At 42.9% G+C, this 20,351-nt stretch overlaps 1 protein-coding gene and 1 long non-coding RNA gene across 6 annotated transcripts in view; one reads left to right on the top strand and one right to left on the bottom strand.

Annotated features, from left to right (window-relative positions):
* The window catches only part of GRM1 (glutamate metabotropic receptor 1), a 182,900-nt gene that overhangs the window by 17,354 nt on the left and 145,195 nt on the right, over positions 1 to 20,351 (bottom strand). For 4 of the 5 annotated variants that reach the window (XM_083496254.1, XM_083496258.1, XM_083496255.1 and 1 more), the window contains 3 exons: positions 17,625 to 17,793; positions 15,356 to 15,482; positions 12,984 to 13,914 (listed from right to left, as the gene is read on the bottom strand). In XM_083496254.1, the coding sequence (XP_083352380.1) occupies positions 12,984 to 13,914; positions 15,356 to 15,482; positions 17,625 to 17,793 (1,227 nt within the window). Of the gene's footprint in view, positions 1 to 9,258; positions 9,338 to 12,983; positions 13,915 to 15,355; positions 15,483 to 17,624; positions 17,794 to 20,351 lie in introns of those variants that run through there. The other variant, XM_083496257.1, reaches the window with a different exon arrangement.
* On the top strand, positions 1,500 to 9,206 carry LOC310703761. Its single transcript, XR_014524356.1, has 4 exons — positions 1,500 to 2,718; positions 6,690 to 6,799; positions 8,122 to 8,229; positions 8,790 to 9,206. It is a non-coding gene; the product is annotated as an uncharacterized lncRNA (long non-coding RNA).

Here is a 20,351-nt window from a genome sequence, read left to right as displayed (position 1 = left end):
GTGTATGTAAAAACCTTCTGTGCAGCTGTAATGGAGCGTACTCTACAATGGTAGGAGTCACATCTGTTGCTCTGCTGACTTTGCCTCTGGCCCTGTCCACAGCTGGCATGTGGCCCCCAGAAGGCTGTCTACAAGGGAATATGGCCCTCAAGCCATATTCCGCTATCCCTGCTGTAGGCTTCACAACAGTGAGGTGCCTAACAATTTGCCCATGGGAGGCTTAGGGTTTTAATGGATTGAACTGCTTGAGGCAGAATAAGCCCTTGGGAGAGAGGATGTCTTATAATGGTTGAGAAACTGTAATTTAAGAACCATTTTTTCTACCCAGGACCAGGGACCCTGGGAGCAAGCTTCTTGCAAGGAGTGGATGAACATATGCGGGTTCAGGGAATATTTTGTTTAGTGTCGTTGTGTTAGGATTGCTCTCTGTGTGTATGCAAGGATTTTGTTGCATACAGCTGATTGGTTGGTTTCACCAGAATAGAGGGAACTATAACCTTGATGAGAAGGAGGGATATGGTGCCCTACACAGGACATTCTGGCAGGTTGCGTATTTCACAAAAGATGTGATCCCGGATTTCAAAGGAAATTTATTCACCTAGTGTCAGCATTGCTATTTCCTGGCACAGATCTTCTGCCAGACAGAATTCTGCAAAAAGACAAACAATGAAGTTTTGCTCTAAAAGCATGTAGAACAAAACTCTGCAATTTTTGCTCTCCACCAAATAATCAGTATGCATAGTATTAAGATTGCATTTGGCTCAGAAAATGAAGGATTATTTGATTGAATGATTACTTGATTTTTTTGATGTAATTTAAAGGTGCAAGTCAGTCTCATTCCAGGGTCGTTTCCTTGCATTCATTCTATTCACCTTGGTGTCTCACTCACAATTTAAACCTTTACCAGCAATGAGAGGCTCTACAAAACAAGAAATTATATATGCAATGACAGTCTGAAGCTTAGCAACTGTGGCCTTTTTTATTAGGCCTTTCAAATTCACAATGTTTCTGATTAACTAGTCCAAGTTTAAAGGCAGCCTGATATGTGAGCATTTGACTCCTGGCTGAAAAATGATGTGCATCATTATGTGTTAATTATCTACTTGTCTTGGTTCAAATTAGGGAGAACAGTATGTTCAGGAAAGGGATTTGATGCAATAGGATTGAAACCACTGGAGCTGCTCTCCAACCCCAATCCTAATGCACGGTACTCAATTTCGTTTGTCAGATATGGTTTAAGGGAAGCAACTGAGAATCCTATCTGCCTATTTCCACTTCTTCATTTGCATAGGCCAAACTGAAGGGTCGTGCCCCGATTACCCTGGGGTAGTTTGTCCATTAACACGGTGCAGCGATGAACAGCTTAATCACAGAAACTTGAACATATATAATTCCTCAAATTTCTCCCCAAGTGTAGGGTGCTTGGTGGAGATATAGAACTAATCACAAAAATCTCCGCCTACCAACAGCCCTGGCACTGGCACCTGGGCCCTAAAGTTGCTGTTAGTGCATGAGGTGGCTTCATAAGATTGTTGAAATGTCAGCATTATGTGACAGAATGTCCCAACGAGTTCGATGAAATGTGATGATGGTTACTACTACTACTACTACTACTACTATATTCCACTTTAACTCTAAGGACCTCGCAGAAGCCTACATGCTCCCCCACCCTCTCCATTTTATCCTCACAGTAACCCTGTGAGGTAGGCTGAGACAACATGACTGGCCCAAAGCCGCACAGTGAGCTTCATGTCTGAGTCTGGATTTGAACCCTGGCCTTCAGTGGCATGTAGTCAGACTATGCTAGTCCCCTAAATGTCACTGGTAAATTAGAATATTAAAGTATTAAAGCCTGGCACCTCCTTCCCAAAATCTGGGAAGCTTCTTCCTGGCTAAGGGAGGGAGGTCTGATGGCGTCCAAGAGCCCCCCCCCCATTGTTTTCACAAGCTGGCGCCTCTGGCCCTAACCTACGAAAAATTTCACCGCCCGACACTCCTGGCCTTCTATGTTTTGCATTACCACTACACTGGCTTAACTCTCAGGGCATCTTAAGTTCCAGGCTAGGTATCTTCATAGCCAGCAGCAGGTACTTGTGCCCACAGATGCATATAAGGATCTCCCTTCTGAATAGACATGTAAGGGTTATTTTTAGGTGAAAAGTCTGTGAGACTCTTGCATCTCAGGAACTCTAGATCATAAATACAAGTTATATCCCATGTTCCTGTGAAAGGTGTAAAGAAACCTGAAGCGGTTCAGAGCTGTAGAATATGACTCTCCTTTGCATTTTATTTTATTGCAGCATGTCTCCGTAGTGATGGACAGTGACACATAGATATCTTTGTTTTGAGGAGAGTACGTGCAGCGATCCCTCAAGCGCAGTGGCAAAACACCCCATCCCTGAGAACAAACATTTAGAAAACACAATTTTCATGACCCATTGAACTACTACTCTGCTTATTCAGTAAGAAAAACAGTTTTATCACAATGCAAACTTGTCCCCTCCCCCAGAGTAGTTCTACCCTAAGTAAGATGCTGTCACTGCAAGTTCTGCCAGAAAGACTCCATAAAAAGGAAAGATTCTCATATCTCATTTGCGCACCAGATACTTATCTGCAAAGCTGAGCTTTTATCTGAGCCTATAAGAAGAGAAATGGAACTTCTGATATGGATATAAGGACTTCAAAATGGGATGGCACCAAAATAAACACTTGATACAGGTGAGAACAGTTTTCACTCTTAAATAGAGACATTTCTCCATGTCAGGCTAACTGAATTGTTGTGAGTTTCTTCCTATTGCTCAAATGAAATATACGTATATTCACAAAGGTACCAATACAAGAAAACGTAGTATGAGATCCAGTCAAGCAGGAAATTAAATTGTAACTGGTGTGTGGATTATTCCTGACATGTTATGCCATGACGAAAGCATTGCCTTATGTTTTCCACAGGGATACATTTGTGACCTCCAACATGGGAAGCATGGGACGTTTTGTAAAATTGCAAAACCTCCTCAATATTGAGATGCAATTTTGTTTTATATTATAATCAGAATCCAAAGAATTGCTAAAGTTCCTATCAGGGGGTTGTTGTTAACCTGGGGGAATGTTTGGCTTTTAAAAGTTGAACAGTTTCCCCTTCACGACTAATTGCAGAAAGCAAAATTTTTATTTTTACCCACTCTGCAGTTCCAAAACATTTGGACATGGGGCATGGAGCTGGAAAGTCTAAGGCCCTCTTGGGCTATCCAAACTCATTTCAAGCTATTTCACTTAATCTGTATTGCAGACAATTGCTGACTGAGGTGATGGTAAAGCACTTAATTTAACATGCTGATTTTATACAAAGGCTGGATCTAGACACATCAAAGAAGTGTTTCAGTTAAACGTGTTGTAAATGTAAACAGGGAAAACAAGTAGAGAAAAATGGGACTCCACAGTGCAGAATGGTGGCAGAATGTTATATTGCATATACAACACATATAAATCGCTTTTTCTTTACCAATCATAATCTAGAATGTGGAACTTGTTTGTTTCCAAATATTTCCCCTTCCTTGTAGGACCTTGGCTGACAGCAAGACTTTCTTGGCTTAGTATAATCCATTTGGCAACTTCTTTATCATACCAAAACCGAGTAGAGGAAGATGTTTTGGCACTTATTGTGCCGTATAAGTCATCTTATCTTATTTTGTTTGTTTAAATTGCGTCATGGATGGAGTAATTAAAATAGGAAGATGGATGAGAAAGTTGGAACTCTAGGTAAAATTTTCAATTTTATAATAGCTTTTTACAGAAAAACAACACTGCATAATTGAATCAACAATCTTGCTACTGACTATGTAAGAAGGCAGGAACAGAATGATAAATGCACAATTTGGAATGCCAGCTATGACGTATGCTGTGGGAAAGCTCTATTAACTTGCTGTGGATCAGAGGTCAGGAACCTCAGGCCAGGGAGCCAAGGGTGGCTATCCAGGTCCCTCTATTTGGCCTTCAATACTCTCTCCAGATACACCCCCTCTGCCCAGACCGTGCCCGCCCCTGGTCCTTCTCCAGTGCTTTTGCCTGGCTGGAATGTGTGCTTGAACTGTGACGTTCCCATGCTCCCATCCCAATCTGACTCGGAAATCTATACCTGGCAACGTGGCTACATAGAGTAATATGGAATAACCTGAGTGTGTGTCCCTATTCATTTGCATTGGACAGGGCCACAGCAGCCTACGCTGTGAAATTAAATGCAAATGAGATGAGGCAAAGTATAAATAGAGAGACTGAATCGATTGAGCAGGCCTTCGGCTTTCATGCAATCAAGGTTTAAATGTTAATTCGGATCTCGTTGGCTGTATTAGTTTCCGTTGTATTTACACACACACACCCCACAAACCCATTTTAGCTGTGACAGTTCCTTTAAAAAATTGTTGCCCTGCATCTCGTGGGTGCTTTAAATATTCTCTTAAATCTATAAGCTGACAATATAAAACACATCTAAGCTTGTTGAACTTCCTACTTGAAATTCATCTCACACAAAAGGAAGACCTGGAAAACAGCCATTATTTGTCACAGTCCTGTGTGTCCTACAAAAGGACTGAAGTTGAGCCAGCAGTGTTGGCAAATGTATGACTGTCTGGGGTAGATGCTTGGCACTGAAATCTTTAATTATTGTTTTGTGTTAGCTGCACGCCTGCCTGCAGTATTTGGGAAAAGGTGCATTTACCGAAGTCAGAATAATTGGTAAAATCTGAATAACAAACAGTAAAGAATAAAACATGATTTTGTTCTAAAGTTTGGGGGTTTGGGAACAAACCCGTCCTCTGTCTGCCTAAGATACAAATATAAGTGCCTCACAGAGCAATGCAAAACCAATTTTTATCAAGAGATCTGGGAATCCAGGAAATCAGTTCTGTTCTTGGTAAATTTATGGAAAGCATTATTCAATACAGTGGTACCTCGGGTTACAGACGCTTCAGGTTACAGACTCTGCTAACCCAGAAATAGTACCTCAGGTTAAAAACTTTGCTTCAGGATGAGAACAGAAATTGCGTGGCCCCATTTGCTAAAGTGGCACCTTAGGGTAAGAACAGTTTCAGGTTAAGAATGGACCTCCAGAATGAATTAAGTTCTTAACCTGAGGTACAACTGTATAGAATTACCAAGCATGTAGAAGAACAAGTCTTGCTGAAGAAGAATCAACATGACTTTCCTTTTAGAGTTCTCTGGAAGTGTTGGCAAATATGTGGATGGGGCTGATCACGTAGAAGATGCTTTGACTCTCAAAAATATTTTGACAAAGTCCCTCACCTATCAACTGTAACTAACCCATCTTGTATCAGGAAATTCCATCACAATCCCTATTCTGTCAGGCAGAGTGACTGTTACACAGGGGCACAGTGTGGGTTGCCAGCACCGGGGCGGGCAAGTATTGCGCCCATCTGGTGGACAGGGCAGCGTTCAAGCCCTTCATTGGCCAGCGGCTAATCAAGGGAGTCTCTCCTTGCAAACTAGCCCCAACCTGGAAGCAGAGATAGGCAGAGAAATGTGAAACTAGGAATGCTGTTGTGTTGTGTTGCCTTGCCCTCCTGTCCTTGCAGTGTGGCGCTCTGGGCAACGCATGTGGCTCCAACAGTGCTTTCCCACCTTTCTCTTCCTCCCCTTGTCCTCAGTGGGTGGTGGTGCCCTCCCCCTCCCTCCCTCTTGGCTGGCTCAGGGGTGGGGTGCACACAGGCACCCCTTTGTTGGCCACAAGAAGAAGGAGGCACCGCTGCAGCCCCAGCCCCAAAGGCCCGACCCGGGAGCAGCTTGCCTCTTCACAGCTCCAGCCTCGATGAGGGAATCTGTTGTGGGGGTGACTGGTTGTGCCCCCTCAGAAATTTGTGCCTGGGGCCAAGCCCCCCCTGCCTCCCCCATGCTATGCCACTGCTGTTACATGGTGCCTTATTTTTCAAGTGGGTCAGAGCACACCATTGGGAAGCACTGATATAAGCCGTTCTAAATTGGGTACCACATGCCTATGTGTCTTCTCCTCCTCTATCTTCTCCATCTTCTTTTTTACTGTGCTGTGTTTTAATGAACCCATGTATTTTCTGCCCTGGGGTCACCTGCTGGAGGGCATTATACATTTCACAAAGAAATAATAAATAATAGCTGAAAAATGCACTGAGCATGAACGATAGCAATTACAGAGATCAAAATTAGAGGTATGGCAGTCTTCTCTACTGAAAAGACAAAGGGACATTAGTTATGGAGCTGGTGTACATGTTTTTAGCTACACCACTGATCAAGTTTGCATTCTTCTGAGGGCTTGTCATAATGCTCCAGTGGGAGACAGACTTCCTATGATGGAGACATTTCTATGAGAAAAATTAAGAGGCATCTGCAAAGATGGTAAGAGCCAAGGCACAATTTCACCCACAAGACAGGGATGATGTGCTGGCCCAGGGGTGACCACAGCAGCTGTGTGTGTGTGTGTGTGTGTGTGTGTCTGTCTGTCTGTCTGTCTGTCTGTCTGTCTGTCTGTTTGCCTGCCTATTTGTCATCTATCTATCTATCTATCTATCTATCATCTATCTACCTGATTTATAGCCCACTCTTCATTAAAATCAATCCCAAAGCAAAGTACAACATCTGGTTATTAACATATGGGGCCCTCTGACCCATTCCAAAGCTTCTGAGGAGTAAATGTTTCCATCCCACAGGATTTCTGAGGACATTTATGGATTCTCAGTAAAGAGATACCTTTGAATTTCCTTCCTTCATGGGCATCTTACAATGTAGAAGTGTTTATCCTACAGCAGTGAGTAATGAGGTATTTGATTACATTGTATTCACTCTAGACTCTTTGCTTTAGTCTGTTCCAAAATGGGACGGTGAATGATTTGTGGTAAATATATTTTCATGAACGGAGCTACAGAAAGAGGAAGGGTGAACTCTGGGTTTAATAGCTGAGTTGGGCAATTAAAGGGTGAGTTATCACCCTGGCTTTCCAGCAAACGGTGTGGGGTGTTAGCCAAATCACTTAATAATAAATAGCCTATCTTTCAGAATACTAAACTAGAAATTCTTTATGGAATTGTTTTTATTAAGTGCAGAATCTGGAGAGTTTTAAGTGAATTTATTAGGCAGAGTCACATGCTGAAAGATTAAGCTAGAAAAAATGCTTTTTCATAGCTGAGGATAACCCATTTCACACCCTCTATGTAATGCATGAATGAATCTCTTCTTTTTTTGCCCCGCTGCATATCCTGCCTGCCTTCCTTCCTGTCCTTATTTTCGCTGTTTCATATTATTTCTCTGTTTCCCAGGTTGTTAATTTAGTTGTTTAAAAACAACAGTCCAGCCCCTTTCCCCAGGAATTCATAACATGTTCTTAAACATCATCGCTTGGAAATAAGCCCTATTTATTTCAGTGGAACTTAACTTCCAAGTAAGTGAGTTAAGAATGACCTCCCAACAGCTTTTTCACTTACAATCAAAATCAGGCTTTGGACAGGTGAGCGTTCAAGAAAAATGAAGATTAGCAACAATTTAAAGGAATTCAGTGTCTACAGAGCAAATAAGGACAGCTGTTTGCACTGAATTAATCCATTTTGAGTTATGTTTAACACCAGCACTTGACCTTCATCTCAAGTTGTATTGTTTATTTTCCATTTCTGAATTGCTCCTTTTACTGAAGTCTGTCTCTCAGTGTTTCACCAATAAAACTATTTCACTTGATTTAACATTTCTAGGACTACTGTTAAACTGTTGTTAACAGTTTAAAAAGTGTCTAGATGCTTTGCAACATGCCTTTAGCCTGGGAAAACGAAGCAGTCCATTGAAGGCTGATGGCAGCAACTCTGCTCTGTGTCATGCTCCAAAGAAACTGTCTTTAGCCAGAACTTATGAGACCCTGAATAAAGGAGGTTAATGCTCTAGATCTATTGATAAGTATTCTTTGACACAGGAATTAGAAACCAGTTATCTATACACATTTCTGTATCTGTAACAAAGGTTAGAAAGGTAAAATAAATTCTCTGAAACTGAATTTTAAAAAGTAGAGAATCAACTCATACTTCCACTATTATGGTCATATATTTGCAATGCATCCTCAGGACATTGAGTCTTCTCTTTCTGAATTTATCTTCCCAGATATTCTTCCAGAATAGCAACCGTTTCCCTTGTTTATTCCATTAGGAATCAGCAACTGGCTAAGTGCCTTTTTCCTAACAAGAGGTAGCAGATTTACATGACGAAAAGGTAAGACTACATATTATAGTCAGGCTAGTGGGGAGCTATTGGCCAGGGAAATAGATGGGGAAGCTGTGTGGGCTTTCTTGCCCACATCAAGCTGAGTAAACATCAGTCAGAGATGGCTTAGTCATGGCAAATCCAGCCTCTCTGCCTTAGATGATCATTGAGTTCTCCCAACTCTATGATTATCTTCTCAAGAAGTGCAAATATAGCTTATCTTGGGCTGCTGACGCAGTGCTTTAAAGCCAAAGTTATCTTCTGGGATGCCCATCAGCATGTTTATGTTGGTGCATAATAATAGCATGGCTGTGTGCCCCCACTTGAAAACAGATTTGCTGCTGCAGCAGCATATTCCTGCCTTGCAAGCAAGCCCTTGTGAATGCTAAGGCTGGCACCAACAGCCTATTAGGAGACTTAGGTCACATTGCTGCTTTTATTTTGGGTGTGTTAATGATCCATGTGCCCTGAACAAACACAAAATACAGAAGGCATATTAACAAACTAATTGGCTTTTAGTTCCAGGTCACAGTAAAGGTACAATGACCGTTTGTTTTTGTTTGTTTCAGTCATTACATACTTCCTGGGTGGGGAAGAGCCAGCGGGAGAGAGAGAAGGAAAATATCTCAAGAATGTGCTCAGTGCTTTTCAAAATGCATCAGATTGTTTAGTGGCCAAAGGAAGAGAAACGTTTTCTTGTAATATGTACTTAAGGCTGAGTGCAAAGTCTAAATTATGAATGAACAATATAGAAGGCGAATATTGCTCCTCCAGTTTAGTTCCATTCCCTGTCATTCAAAATTACATTTGAAGGGGTTAGTCCAGGTTCTGTTATTAGTTGATTTGAAATCGTTGCTAAGAGTGGAGAAAAAGAGTGGTTGAAGTTGCTCGTGATTCAAGGTGCACAAAATCACTTTGGTGAGAATCCTTAGAACCCAGTCTGTTACTGACTGTGAAACATCAACAGCAATTACCAATTACCTTCACCCAACAAATAAAGTTATTTCAGAGAGAAAATATACTGAGAGCTGTGAAAATTACGTTGAATTACATTCAAGGAAAATAGTACCTGTCTCTATATTGCAGTTTACAATGTTCTGTCTCTTTGGCATGCACTCTGTGAAAGAAACAGATGGCCAGAAAATTGGTTCAGAACCATCCGGAATTTGAAACCTTGGTGACATCAGACTAGGACATCCAGTAGAGTTGAAACTTCTGCAGAGCTAATCAAGATGATCCAGTTCATCTTTATCTATTACTCTAAGCTAGACAACTGTTGCCAACAGGTCCAAGATTTAAATAAGACTGGCTAAAATCCTATTAGTTTAATCAACTATGCATATACAGTGGTATCTCGGGTTACATACACTTCATGTTACATACGCTTCAGGTTACAGACTCCGCTAACCCAGAAATAGTACCTCGGGTTAAGAACTTTGCTTCAGGATGAGAACAGAAATCGTGTTCCGGCGGCGCGGCAGCAGCAGGAGGCCCCATTCACTAAAGTGGTGCTTCAGGTTAAGAACAGTTTCAGGTTAAGAATAGACCTCCAGAATGAATTAAGTACTTAACCTGAGGTACCACTGTAATACAAGAGCAATAGTCTGATGATGTTCATGAAACTCTCCAAAACCATCTACCTTGTACTATAAAAGTGAGTGTATACTTCTGTTTTTTTTAGTTGAGAAATCCCTTTCTAGATTTAGACGTTCCATTCCATCCCATCCCATCCTCTCTATCTAGCTCAATAAATATCTAACTGTTAATTTCCTTTGTAAGGGTTGTATGTAATTATATCTCTAGACAGAAGAATTACTGGGATTCCTCATCTTGAAGTGTAAAAAAATAATAACGTTTAGGTTAACTTTTTGTAAGGCTCTGTCACTCTCATATAACAGAGCAAGAAGATGTAATTTCCTTACCAAGCCTTGAAACCTGATCCATAAACAATTTGAGAATTACCGTACTATTTCTTAGGTAAATATTCATTCAGCTGAAGTCTACATTGGTTTAAATTGAATTTGACTGATTGCTAGAAACTTGCTGCACAGTTCAATAGCTTGCAAGGTGGTTTGGGTGAGAGTAGCCACTCCATCATGGCTGTTCAAATTATGCTAAGCAAGAGAGCTGAAAATCCTGGATCTGGAATAGCAGTTAGAAATCCTCCCAGTTTACTTAGCTGCCATAGATAGGACTACACTGAAAGTGCACTGCTGGGGTTCTGCCCTGCCCAGACCTCAAATCTGAGGTCTCCTCAGAGGGGGAGCAGGGGGTGCAAAACCATCCAGCAGAGCGCCACTGGGGAGCAAATGGACACAGATACTTCTGCCCCAGAATGGGAGATCCCCACACCACCTGCCTCTCAGATCTCCGTACCTCCCCCTGGGCCTCAGAAGCAGAAGAGTCAGCTAACCAAGCAGGAACTTCATAGCCACTGATGAAATGCCTGGGTAGCTGCATGCGAAGCTACATGGGAGAAGTGGAGGTGCATGAAGGCACCTGCTCAGATCAGGGGTTGGATGACAACTTCTATTTAAGCTTCCAGTCTAAACTGCTTCATTGCTTGAAGCAACAGCTGTCTCCTAAGCTCTAGGCTGGGGAAAATCAATGCACAGCTGCATTTCAGACTAAATATTTCTTCCAAGACAGGCGTGTTCAGGCTAGCTTTTTCAACGCGTGAAACCAACCACCTGTCTCCTTGATCCTTGCCCATCCTGGCTAATAAAAGCAAGCCGGGAAGGGCTGGGCGATGGGCTCTGTGGGGTGGTGAATGCTTCCCTCTGTGAGGGAACATTCCCAGATCTGCTGAAAGAGGCGGTCATTAAACTGCTTCTTAAAAAACCATCTTTAGACCCAGCCAGTATGGCCAACTATCGCCCAGTCTCAAATCTTCCATTCTTGGGCAAGGTGACTGAGCGTGTGGTTGCTGAACAACTCCAGGCACGCCTGGAGGATGCGGACCATTTGGATCCCTTCCAATTGGGATTCAGGCCTCATCATGGGACTGAAACTGCCTTGGTCGCGCTGGTTGATGATCTCCGGCGAGCTAGGGACAAAGGTGAGAGTTGTTTCCTGGTTCTGCTGGATCTCTTAGCGGCCATAACATCCTTCTGGACCGTCTAGAGGGGCTGGGAGCTGGGGGCACTGTTATACAGTGGTTTCGCTCCTTCCTCCTGGGCCGTGTTCAGAAAGTGGTGGTGGGGGATGAGTGTTCAGACCCCTGGGCCCTAACTTGTGGGGTGCCTCAGGGTTTCGTCCTCTCCCCCATGCTTTTTAACATCTATATGAAGCCGCTGGGAGAGATCATCAGGGGGTTTGGACTGGGTGTCCATCAATATGCAGATGATACCCAGCTCTTTCAAATCAGAACCAGTGAAGGCGGTGAAGGTCCTGTGTGAGTGCCTGGAGGCGGTTGGAGGATGGATGGCGGCTAATGGATTGAAGTTGAATCCTGACAAGACAGAAGTACTGTTTTTGGGGGACAGGGGGCGGGCCGGTGTGGAGGACTCCCTGGTCCTGAATAGGGTAACTGTGCCCCTGAAGAACCAGGTGCGCATCCTGGGAGTCATTTTGGATTCACAGCTGTCCATGGAGGCGCAGGTCAATTCAGGGCAGCTGTCTACCAACTCCACCTGGTACGCAGGCTGAGACCCTACCTGCCCGCGGACTGTCTCGCCAGAGTGGTGCATGCTCTAGTTATCTCCCGCTTGGACTACTGCAATGCGCTCTACGTGGGGCTACCTTTGAGGGTGACTCGGAAACTACAACTAATCCAGAATGCAGCAGCTAGACTGGTGACTGGGGGCGGCCGCCGAGACCACATAACACCGGTCTTGAAAGACATTGCTCCCAGTACGTTTCCAAGCACAATTCAAAGTACTGGTGTTGACCTTTAAAGCCCTAAATGGCCTCGGCCCAGTATACCTGAAGGAGCGTCTCCACCCCCATCGTTCTGCCCGGACGCTGAGGTCCAGCGCCGAGGGCCTTCTGGCGGTTCCCTCATTGCGAGAAGCAAAGCTGCAGGGAACCAGGCAGAGGGCCTTCTCGGTAGTGGCGCCCGCCCTGTGGAACACCCTCCCATCAGATGTCAAAACGATAAACAACTACCTGACATTCAGAAGACATCTTCAGGGAAGTTTTTAATGTGTGATATTTTAGTGTATTTTTGGTTTCTATGGAAGCCGCCCAGAGTGCCTGGGGAAACCCAGCCAGATGGGCGGGGTACAAATAATAAATTGTTGTTGTTGTTGTTGTTGTTTTGTTGTTGTTATTATTATTATTTTAACTCAGTCTTAACCAGTCAACAAGTATAATAGGGATTATTGCTCACCAGCCGGGGGCCACCGTCTCCATATGTGGCAATACTGTGATAAGCATTAAAAAATATTTTTGAACAAATGTAGAAACATGGCTACCAAGATTTGTTGCTATTTTACAGTGTAAAAAGTGACCGCCATTTTTGTATGCATGTCACTGTGTAACGAAGCAGAATAGGTTAAAGGCAGGGTTGGGGGTCAATGGCAGAAAAGCATGTAGGCCTGTTGCACCTGACACGTAGCACAGGAGAAGCAGAGAGGAAGAACAGGTTATTCTTGTAGACTATGCCAGAGTTCAGATCTCATTTCCTCCATTGTTTCCTCATGTAAAGAAGTTGTAGCAGAATCACAAACCTTGTTGAAAAAGTAAGAAGGTTCCTGAAAATGGGAAAAGACTAAGAAAGTAAAAAACGAAGACTGACAGATGCACAAAGTCAAGTTACTTACTTTGGGTTTCCAGTACTTGGCTTCTTCCGCCGGAATATGCTGAGGAAATTGTTGGACCTACAAGGTGTCTTCCCATCCCCAACATGCATACGCACCACATCTGAAGTGGTGAAGGCACTGCGGACGTTCCTCTCGGGCTTGGCAATGATGATATACATCTTGGGTGTGAACATGCACCCCAGAGCTACTGTCACACTCAGGCTCACCGCAAAGCAAGTAGTGATGATCTTGTAATTGCTCCCAAAGTATATAGGTACAAAGGCCAGCCAGATGATACACGTTGTGTACATAGTGAAGGCAATGTACTTGGCTTCATTGAAGTTGGCGGGCACGTTGCGAGTTTTGAAGGCATAGTAAGTGCAACTCATGATAAGGAGTCCGTTGTAGCCCACTGGGGCCACCACACCTAAGTTGCTGGTGTTGCAGATCAGGAAGACTTCCTTGATGCTGGGGTAGGAAAGGATGGGGAAAGGGGGCTCCATGATGATCAGGGTAATCACCAAGGTCAGCTGCACACTGATCAAGATGGAGGCAATGAGGACTTGGGCCCAAGCACTCATGAAGCGCGGTTTGCGGGTGCAAATTTTTTTCTTGCTCCCTGCTAGGATGCGTGCAATGCGATTGGTTTTGGTTACAAGGGCAGAGTAGCACATGGCAGAGGAAAGCCCCACGAGGAGGCGCTGGAGGTAGCATGAGGTGACAGTGGGCTTAGCAATCAGGGTAAAGGGGCAGATGTAGCCAAGGAAGATCCCGGCAAGTATAATATAGCAAAGCTCCCGACTGGAGGATTTGACAACAGGGGTGTCCCTATAGAGGGCAAAGATAAGCGTAACAAACAGGGTGACCAGGATACCCAGGCAAGAGAAGGCCACTGCCACAATGGACTCAATGTCACGCCACTGCAGATATTTTACAGGGATGGGTTCGCAGCCTAAAGGATACAGAAAAGAAAGACAGATAAGTTTAAATGTGTAGCTAGAGAAAAAGCATTTTTTCCAAAGAGAAACTTTGAATTAACAGATATTTATTTATCAAGTGTATACCCAATAACTCTAACATTTCTGGGGTGGCTTACATACATAATAATGACTTACAAATCATTATAGTTTATCTCTATACCTCCATCCCAATATTGGAAGGGTAGAATTTTTTTACTCTATGCAAAAACTAAATTAGAGAGAAGGAAAGAAGGAAGAAAAGAAAGATCTTGGAATATTTTTGCTATTATTAAGCAAAGCTAGATAATAAAAGGATTAATTATAGTCATGGCTTTTCTTTTAAATATAACCACACACTTTTAATAACCTGTATACCAGTTCTTATTCTGTCTGACATAATCCAGCAGCATGATCATTTGAGAACATGGCTTGGTGGTGTGACCTGTAGAGTCAGAAAACCACATCTATTTGTATTGCATATCATTTTAAAAGTAGCTACATTCTTATTTTCTTAGCATGTTTATGCTAACTGACCAATGTCATGTGCTAACATATTTGATTAGCTAAAAGTTATTGTTTTGAAAGTGTAGGCATGGGAATGTACAGTAATGTCTGTATATGCTTGCATTTTATGTGCCTGCTGTGCACAGGAAAAAGGCACAGACGTTTCCAAGAAATGTACAGGTTGGATGTTTTAAATAATTATTTGTCGCACACAATTTAACTCCCTCACAATGTTCCAGCAGACTCAGTGCTGCTATAGTCAAGCATAATAAGACATGTGGTGATAAACTATTGTAAATATACCTGCTGTTTTAGATTCTTTAAATTATACAACATTTCCAAGCATTTGGAACAAGCTTGAGTTAATGACCTGGAGGCCATCTTTAAGGGGGAAAAATGCCTAAAGACCCTTGATTTATTTGCCACTTTTAATTCAACATTTTCAGAGTGGTTAACAATACCTGATACACACACGCACACACACCAAACAAACAGAAAAAGGCCATGCTGGAAACAATAATAGCAGGGGATAAATACATGGAAGTAAGATGTGGGAAAATAAAAAGTTCTGTGCCTGGCAGATCAAAGGCACTAGATGAGCTTCTAAGAAAAAAGGTTACATGAGTGAGGTGCCACAGCTCTCTTCTCCATTGATCCCCACCTTAAATAGATGGCATGGGCACCCAGAGAAGGGCCTCTGAGGAAGATCTCAGTATATAACAGAGGCGTGCACCAGCCACAAGATTTCAATTCCTGACATGTCCAGGAATGGAGCATCACTCCCTGAAACCCTGGAGAGCAATTCCCAGTTAGTGTCAACAATACGTAGCTCAATGGACCAATGGCTTCACACACACACACACACACACACACACACACGCGGCATTTCCCCTTTGTATTTAAGCACACTCTCCCTCTCAGTTGCAATACCTGTCAGTTCTGTGTTGGGCCACCATCCCAGGTCACAAGCTTTGCATGTGAACTCATCCTGCACAAACTCATTTTCCTTACAAGCTGTGCAGATCCAGCAGCAGCTTACTTCTCCCTTCCTTATAACCTGCAATAACCCCCCCAAAAAACAATGGAAAATGTTATTTAAAAATATATTAAATGGCATCTCGATTTCACTAGAGTAATATAATGTGTAGTGTAGTGAAACACAACCTTGGGAAATAGTGATAACCGAATCTTTCAACTTGTATTCATGTCTCAACTTGCTTGGTCTAAATTAATTTTTTACAAGTACAAATTCTCATTTGTACTTTCCAACACTCTTTCTCGTCTCCCACTCCACAAGCTAGCAAACAAATAAACCCGGAAACTACAATGGATACAGATTTAGTGCATAGGATCACATGGTTTGCATGCAGGTGTTCCCAATGTCAGTCCTTGACATCTCTATATAAAAGAATCCTTGGTTGCAGCAGTGAAGAAGTAGATACCTTTGTCTAAAAACAACTCTTCATATAAATACTGAACTAAATTAGTGATGGAGAACCTGTGGCTCTTTAGATCTTTTCGGACTCCACTAACCTTTAAAACTGAAGCGTTTTTAAAAATTTATTCCCAGTCCCCTTTTAAAGGAACGTTTGCTCCTTCAAGCTAACTTTATGCATGCAATATATTCTCATTAATACCTCCTTTTATGCCACATGAGCATGGTGGATGGTGAATTGCATGAGATACAAACTGCATGAGATACAAACTGGGTTGGTAGATAGGTATTTTGCATGCCGTTCAAAACTGCTTGTGAGGTAGGAGCACAGATCCCACCCAAGGAATCTACTGTTACATTTTACAACTTGCTAATATGCTGGGTATTGATTTGGTTCAGTAACGTTTACATCGCAGATTGTACGCATAATGCCGTCTGCCCCATTAAGGAAAGTCAATTGAGGAAGAAACCAAAGTTCTAATTATACAAACTAAAACCAGGTTTCATGTGCAAGATCAATAGGCTTTCCATGTATCCAAAGGGACAAGCATGTGTTAGAAGTTTAAAGAGAGAATGCTAGTGAAAGGAATTAGTGTCACAGTGGCAGGGTGATACCTAGGAAACAAGCTGAAACTTGGATCCAGCCTCTCCTTCCAAGAGTGGAAGCGGGAGATGACTTCTTATCACTCTCGCTTCAGACCCTCACACCCTCCAACGATATGCTCAGGAGGGCTGGGTCACCACGGGAGGGCATAGAATGGCAAGTTAGAAGGGACCCTGAGAGTCATCTAGTCCAACCCTCTGCAATGCAAGAATCTCAGCTAAAGCATCTGTCAGGAAAAAGCAGCAATGCAAAAGCCAGCTGCAGGTGGCTGGAAAGCAAAACAGGATGTTGATGTGTGGAACTGTACTGGTGGGAAAAAGGGGCAGTCCTTTCTCTGTACTGAGCACCGGATGTTAGCTCAGGGTGTCATCTGACCTGTACTGGAAGTACAGGGGCGGAGCTGTGACTCTACTGCTGGAGTCTGGAGGGTACAGACACGTTTTCTCTGTACTGCTGAATGACAGGAATAAAACATGTAAAAGGACTCCTGTCTGTCTCATTTCCCCTCCCTGGGGGAATGCAGGGAGGGAGAGAAGGAGGAGGGTGTGTCCTGCTCACGTTTGAGGAGGATCGCCGATTTATGACCTTGCCTGCCGGGAGCCGCAGACGGAAGGTCAACAAGGATCCCAGCCGAATGCCTGGGAGTGAGGCCAGTTACCCGTGACCTCAGCTGGAATCCTGACAGCATCCACGACAGATGGCCATCCAACCTCTGCTTTAAAACCTCCAACAAAGGAGAGGATAATAATAATAATAATAATAATAATAATAATAATAATAATGCTGTTCACATGGTTCCTGGAAGCAAAACAAATTTTTGCAAAGATATGCAGATTTACTGAAATGTTATGTGAATCTTTCTTATTTATTTATTTATTTATTTATTTATTTATTTATTTATGGCACTCTGTCTCAAGGGATGGCTACGATTTATCTTAACCAGGCATGTCCCACAGGTTGGTTTAATATGGCCCCTGTGGCAGTTTATTTCCTGGGGTAAAATCCTTTAAAAAGGCCCCTTTTTGTCGGCCCCTACGGCCCTTCACTTTATCAAATCTGGCCCTCCTTGAAAGAAGTTTGGACACCACTGATTTTAACAGTAACTCCCCCACCCGCCGCACAATAGAGTTACCTCAGATGAGCAAGCACTGGCAACATACCTTAATTTGACCCTTCAAACAGGGGTCACTACACACCGACCGGACCATTCCACTTTTGTTCATCTGAATCTTATTGTCATCAATATTCAACACCCCTTCATGCCAGGTCCCAATATAAACATAATCATAATGGTTAGCTTCTATGTGCTGTAGGTTCATGATGTCATACCTGGGGGACAAGAGCAGAGTGCGGTAAGTCAAATTAAACATTTCTAGGCAGACCAGAGTCTCTTTTTCCTGTTCTGCTCAGCTTCTAAATGGAAGCCTTCTTCCAATTAACTTCTTTCAGCTCATGCTCTTCATGTGAAATCAAATCTTTAGAAGTTACTGTTGGCCACAACTTCCCTTCAGTTTGTCAGGATCAAGTCAGGGCAATGAAATAACTGGCTTAAAGATAAGCTAGGCAACAACTTGGGGTACCAGAATTCCAGGGCACCTGCCTATTAATGTAAATTTATCAAAGAAAGAACCACCGTCTTGCTGGTACTTTTGGCTTTAGCAGCATGGAGATGCCATCCTGTGTCGGTGATTGTCTGTGTTTCATTTAAATTAAGTAATATAAAGCACAATCATGCAATGCTGAGTTATTGAAATAAAAATGGAAATAAGGAAATAATTGCTTGTATGATTTTAATTTTAAGAGAGAAAAAAAGCTTGGTGGTTATTTATTTGTATTATTATTGTCACTTTTCCACATTAATGTGTTCAAAGCAGCTCATAAGGCTAGAACAGAAATGCAAATTAAAAGCACCATTACAAGAAACCGACTCTAGGATGGATTCACTGCATTCAAACAAACAAACAAACCGTAGTTCATTTCAATAATACTAGTATTTTAAATTCACTGCAAAATCTGCAGCATCAGTCCTTAACACACAGTATCAGATGATGTTATTTATCACTTTCTTTATACAGGGAGAAGCTTTCTGACTGAATATATTTTAAGTGTCTGAAGAAATCTCTGTCGTCTTTTTAGCAGTGTCTGAAAGGGAAGAGTAAGGAAGAACTGCTGCGGTGTGGTCACCAGGGGTTTGAACTATCAGTGGCTCTCCAACACTCGTGGGGCATAGCACTAGTTTTATCAGTCTCCATTTGTAATCTTTGTATGCAACAGCCACTAAAATTCCATTGGCCCTTCAAACTGAACCTCCCCATTTTGCCTGTGAATGAGGCAAGTCCCAGGTTGAAAGAAGTGGTTCTGTCATTGATAAGATAAGCCTGACGGCTCAGGGACCATTCTTTTCTTTTTCCTGGCACCTTCTCTCAGGGAACAGCAGGCAAATCCTTTTAAAGTGATCTGGCAGATGAGCCACCTGTCTTTGTTAAACCTGTGGAGGTCCAACCCGTGTTCTCATTGACTTACGGAGGCTTCTGATGATGTGCTCTGAGAATCCTTGACATAAATTAATCATAGGGTTGTGTTTAATAATGGATGGAAGGCGGCTCTGCAAGCATCTCATGAACATTTAGTTATCCAAGTGGAAAATCTGCTGTTCGCCTGCTCATGGGAGGTAGGCTATGTTTGCAGAAGACCAAAACAAAGTCAGCCTACATGCTTCCAAAGGCTTTTCATCCTCTGCCCACGCTCCTTGCCCACCGCATACCAGCACTACATTGTAAGGAGTTGTTTGCTGCCACCACGATATGCTGCTTTTTCTCCTTACAGGGAAAAGGGATTGTGCAAAAGGGAAGATTGACAGCAGTAATTTCAAGGTGGGGAAGAAAGAAGTAGGAGTGAAAGGAGCAGAGGAAGGAGGAGGCGGAATCACCACTGAGTCTAGACAGACAAGCCGGTTGTTGAGATAGAGAAGAAAAGATGGTTGTGGGTGGCAAGTGTTTTGATCAAGATTCAGGGACAGGAGAAAGAAGCAGCTAGAAACCCTTTACTTTGCTTAGAAATGGCAAGAGACAGGATTCTTTCGGGGCAGCCGCTTGGTCTGTTTAGCTGGTGGCTTTAGACTCAGGCAAAGGCATTTTTTCCCTTGAGTGTCACAACCATACAGATGCAGAGAAAAACTGTACAGAAAAGCCAGACAGGTGCTTGTGTCCTGAATAGTAATGAGGGGCAGGCAAATCAAACGGATTCTGAAGAGCAGAAGGACAGTGCCCCAATCTTTTTCTCCCCTTGAGGTTGAAACAAGATAACTCCTGTCTCACATTTCTGCGAGTCAATTGTAAACTGTATTTTCGGAAGATTTCATGCCCCAAAGTTCCAAGGGCATCTTACTTCAGTTTCCGTATGCTTAGATGTAAATATTTCAAGTAATTTTTTTCTGAGCTTTCCCCCAGTTTGCTAGGGGCTCTTAAAACAACAGGGAATGTGGGAAACTATGGTTTGTGCAAACCATAGCTAGTTATCAAACCAAACTAGACCCTGGTTTGATACCATGGTTTGCTACCAGACTGCAGTTTGCATTATGAAACAAGGCACAGTTTGTTATAAAATGCAAACTCCTGTGGTCAAAAAAGAGGAAATGTATCATTAAAAGAAGGTGGGCAAAACAGGACACAAAATTTGCATAAGCTGATTTATAGTGTTGCATGCCATCCCAATCTCTGAATGGTGTGAGATTCCAGGAGTTCCAGGCACTTAGTCAGGGTTTGTCTTTCCTTGTGCTTTGAAACGTTCTGTTTCTCTCTCTAGCTTGCTGCTTTCCTTCTAGATCACTTCACTGCCACTTCTGCTCCAAACTCTGTCCTTTTCTGCTGAGGGAGTGGACCCCACAC

The sequence above is a fragment of the Podarcis liolepis genome (genome assembly GCF_965112155.1).
Source record: "Podarcis liolepis genome assembly, chromosome: 3".
Taxonomy (NCBI): Eukaryota; Metazoa; Chordata; class Lepidosauria; order Squamata; family Lacertidae; genus Podarcis; species Podarcis liolepis.
Note: the sequence above shows the minus strand (reverse complement) of the source record. Positions and strands in the feature narration are given on the sequence as shown.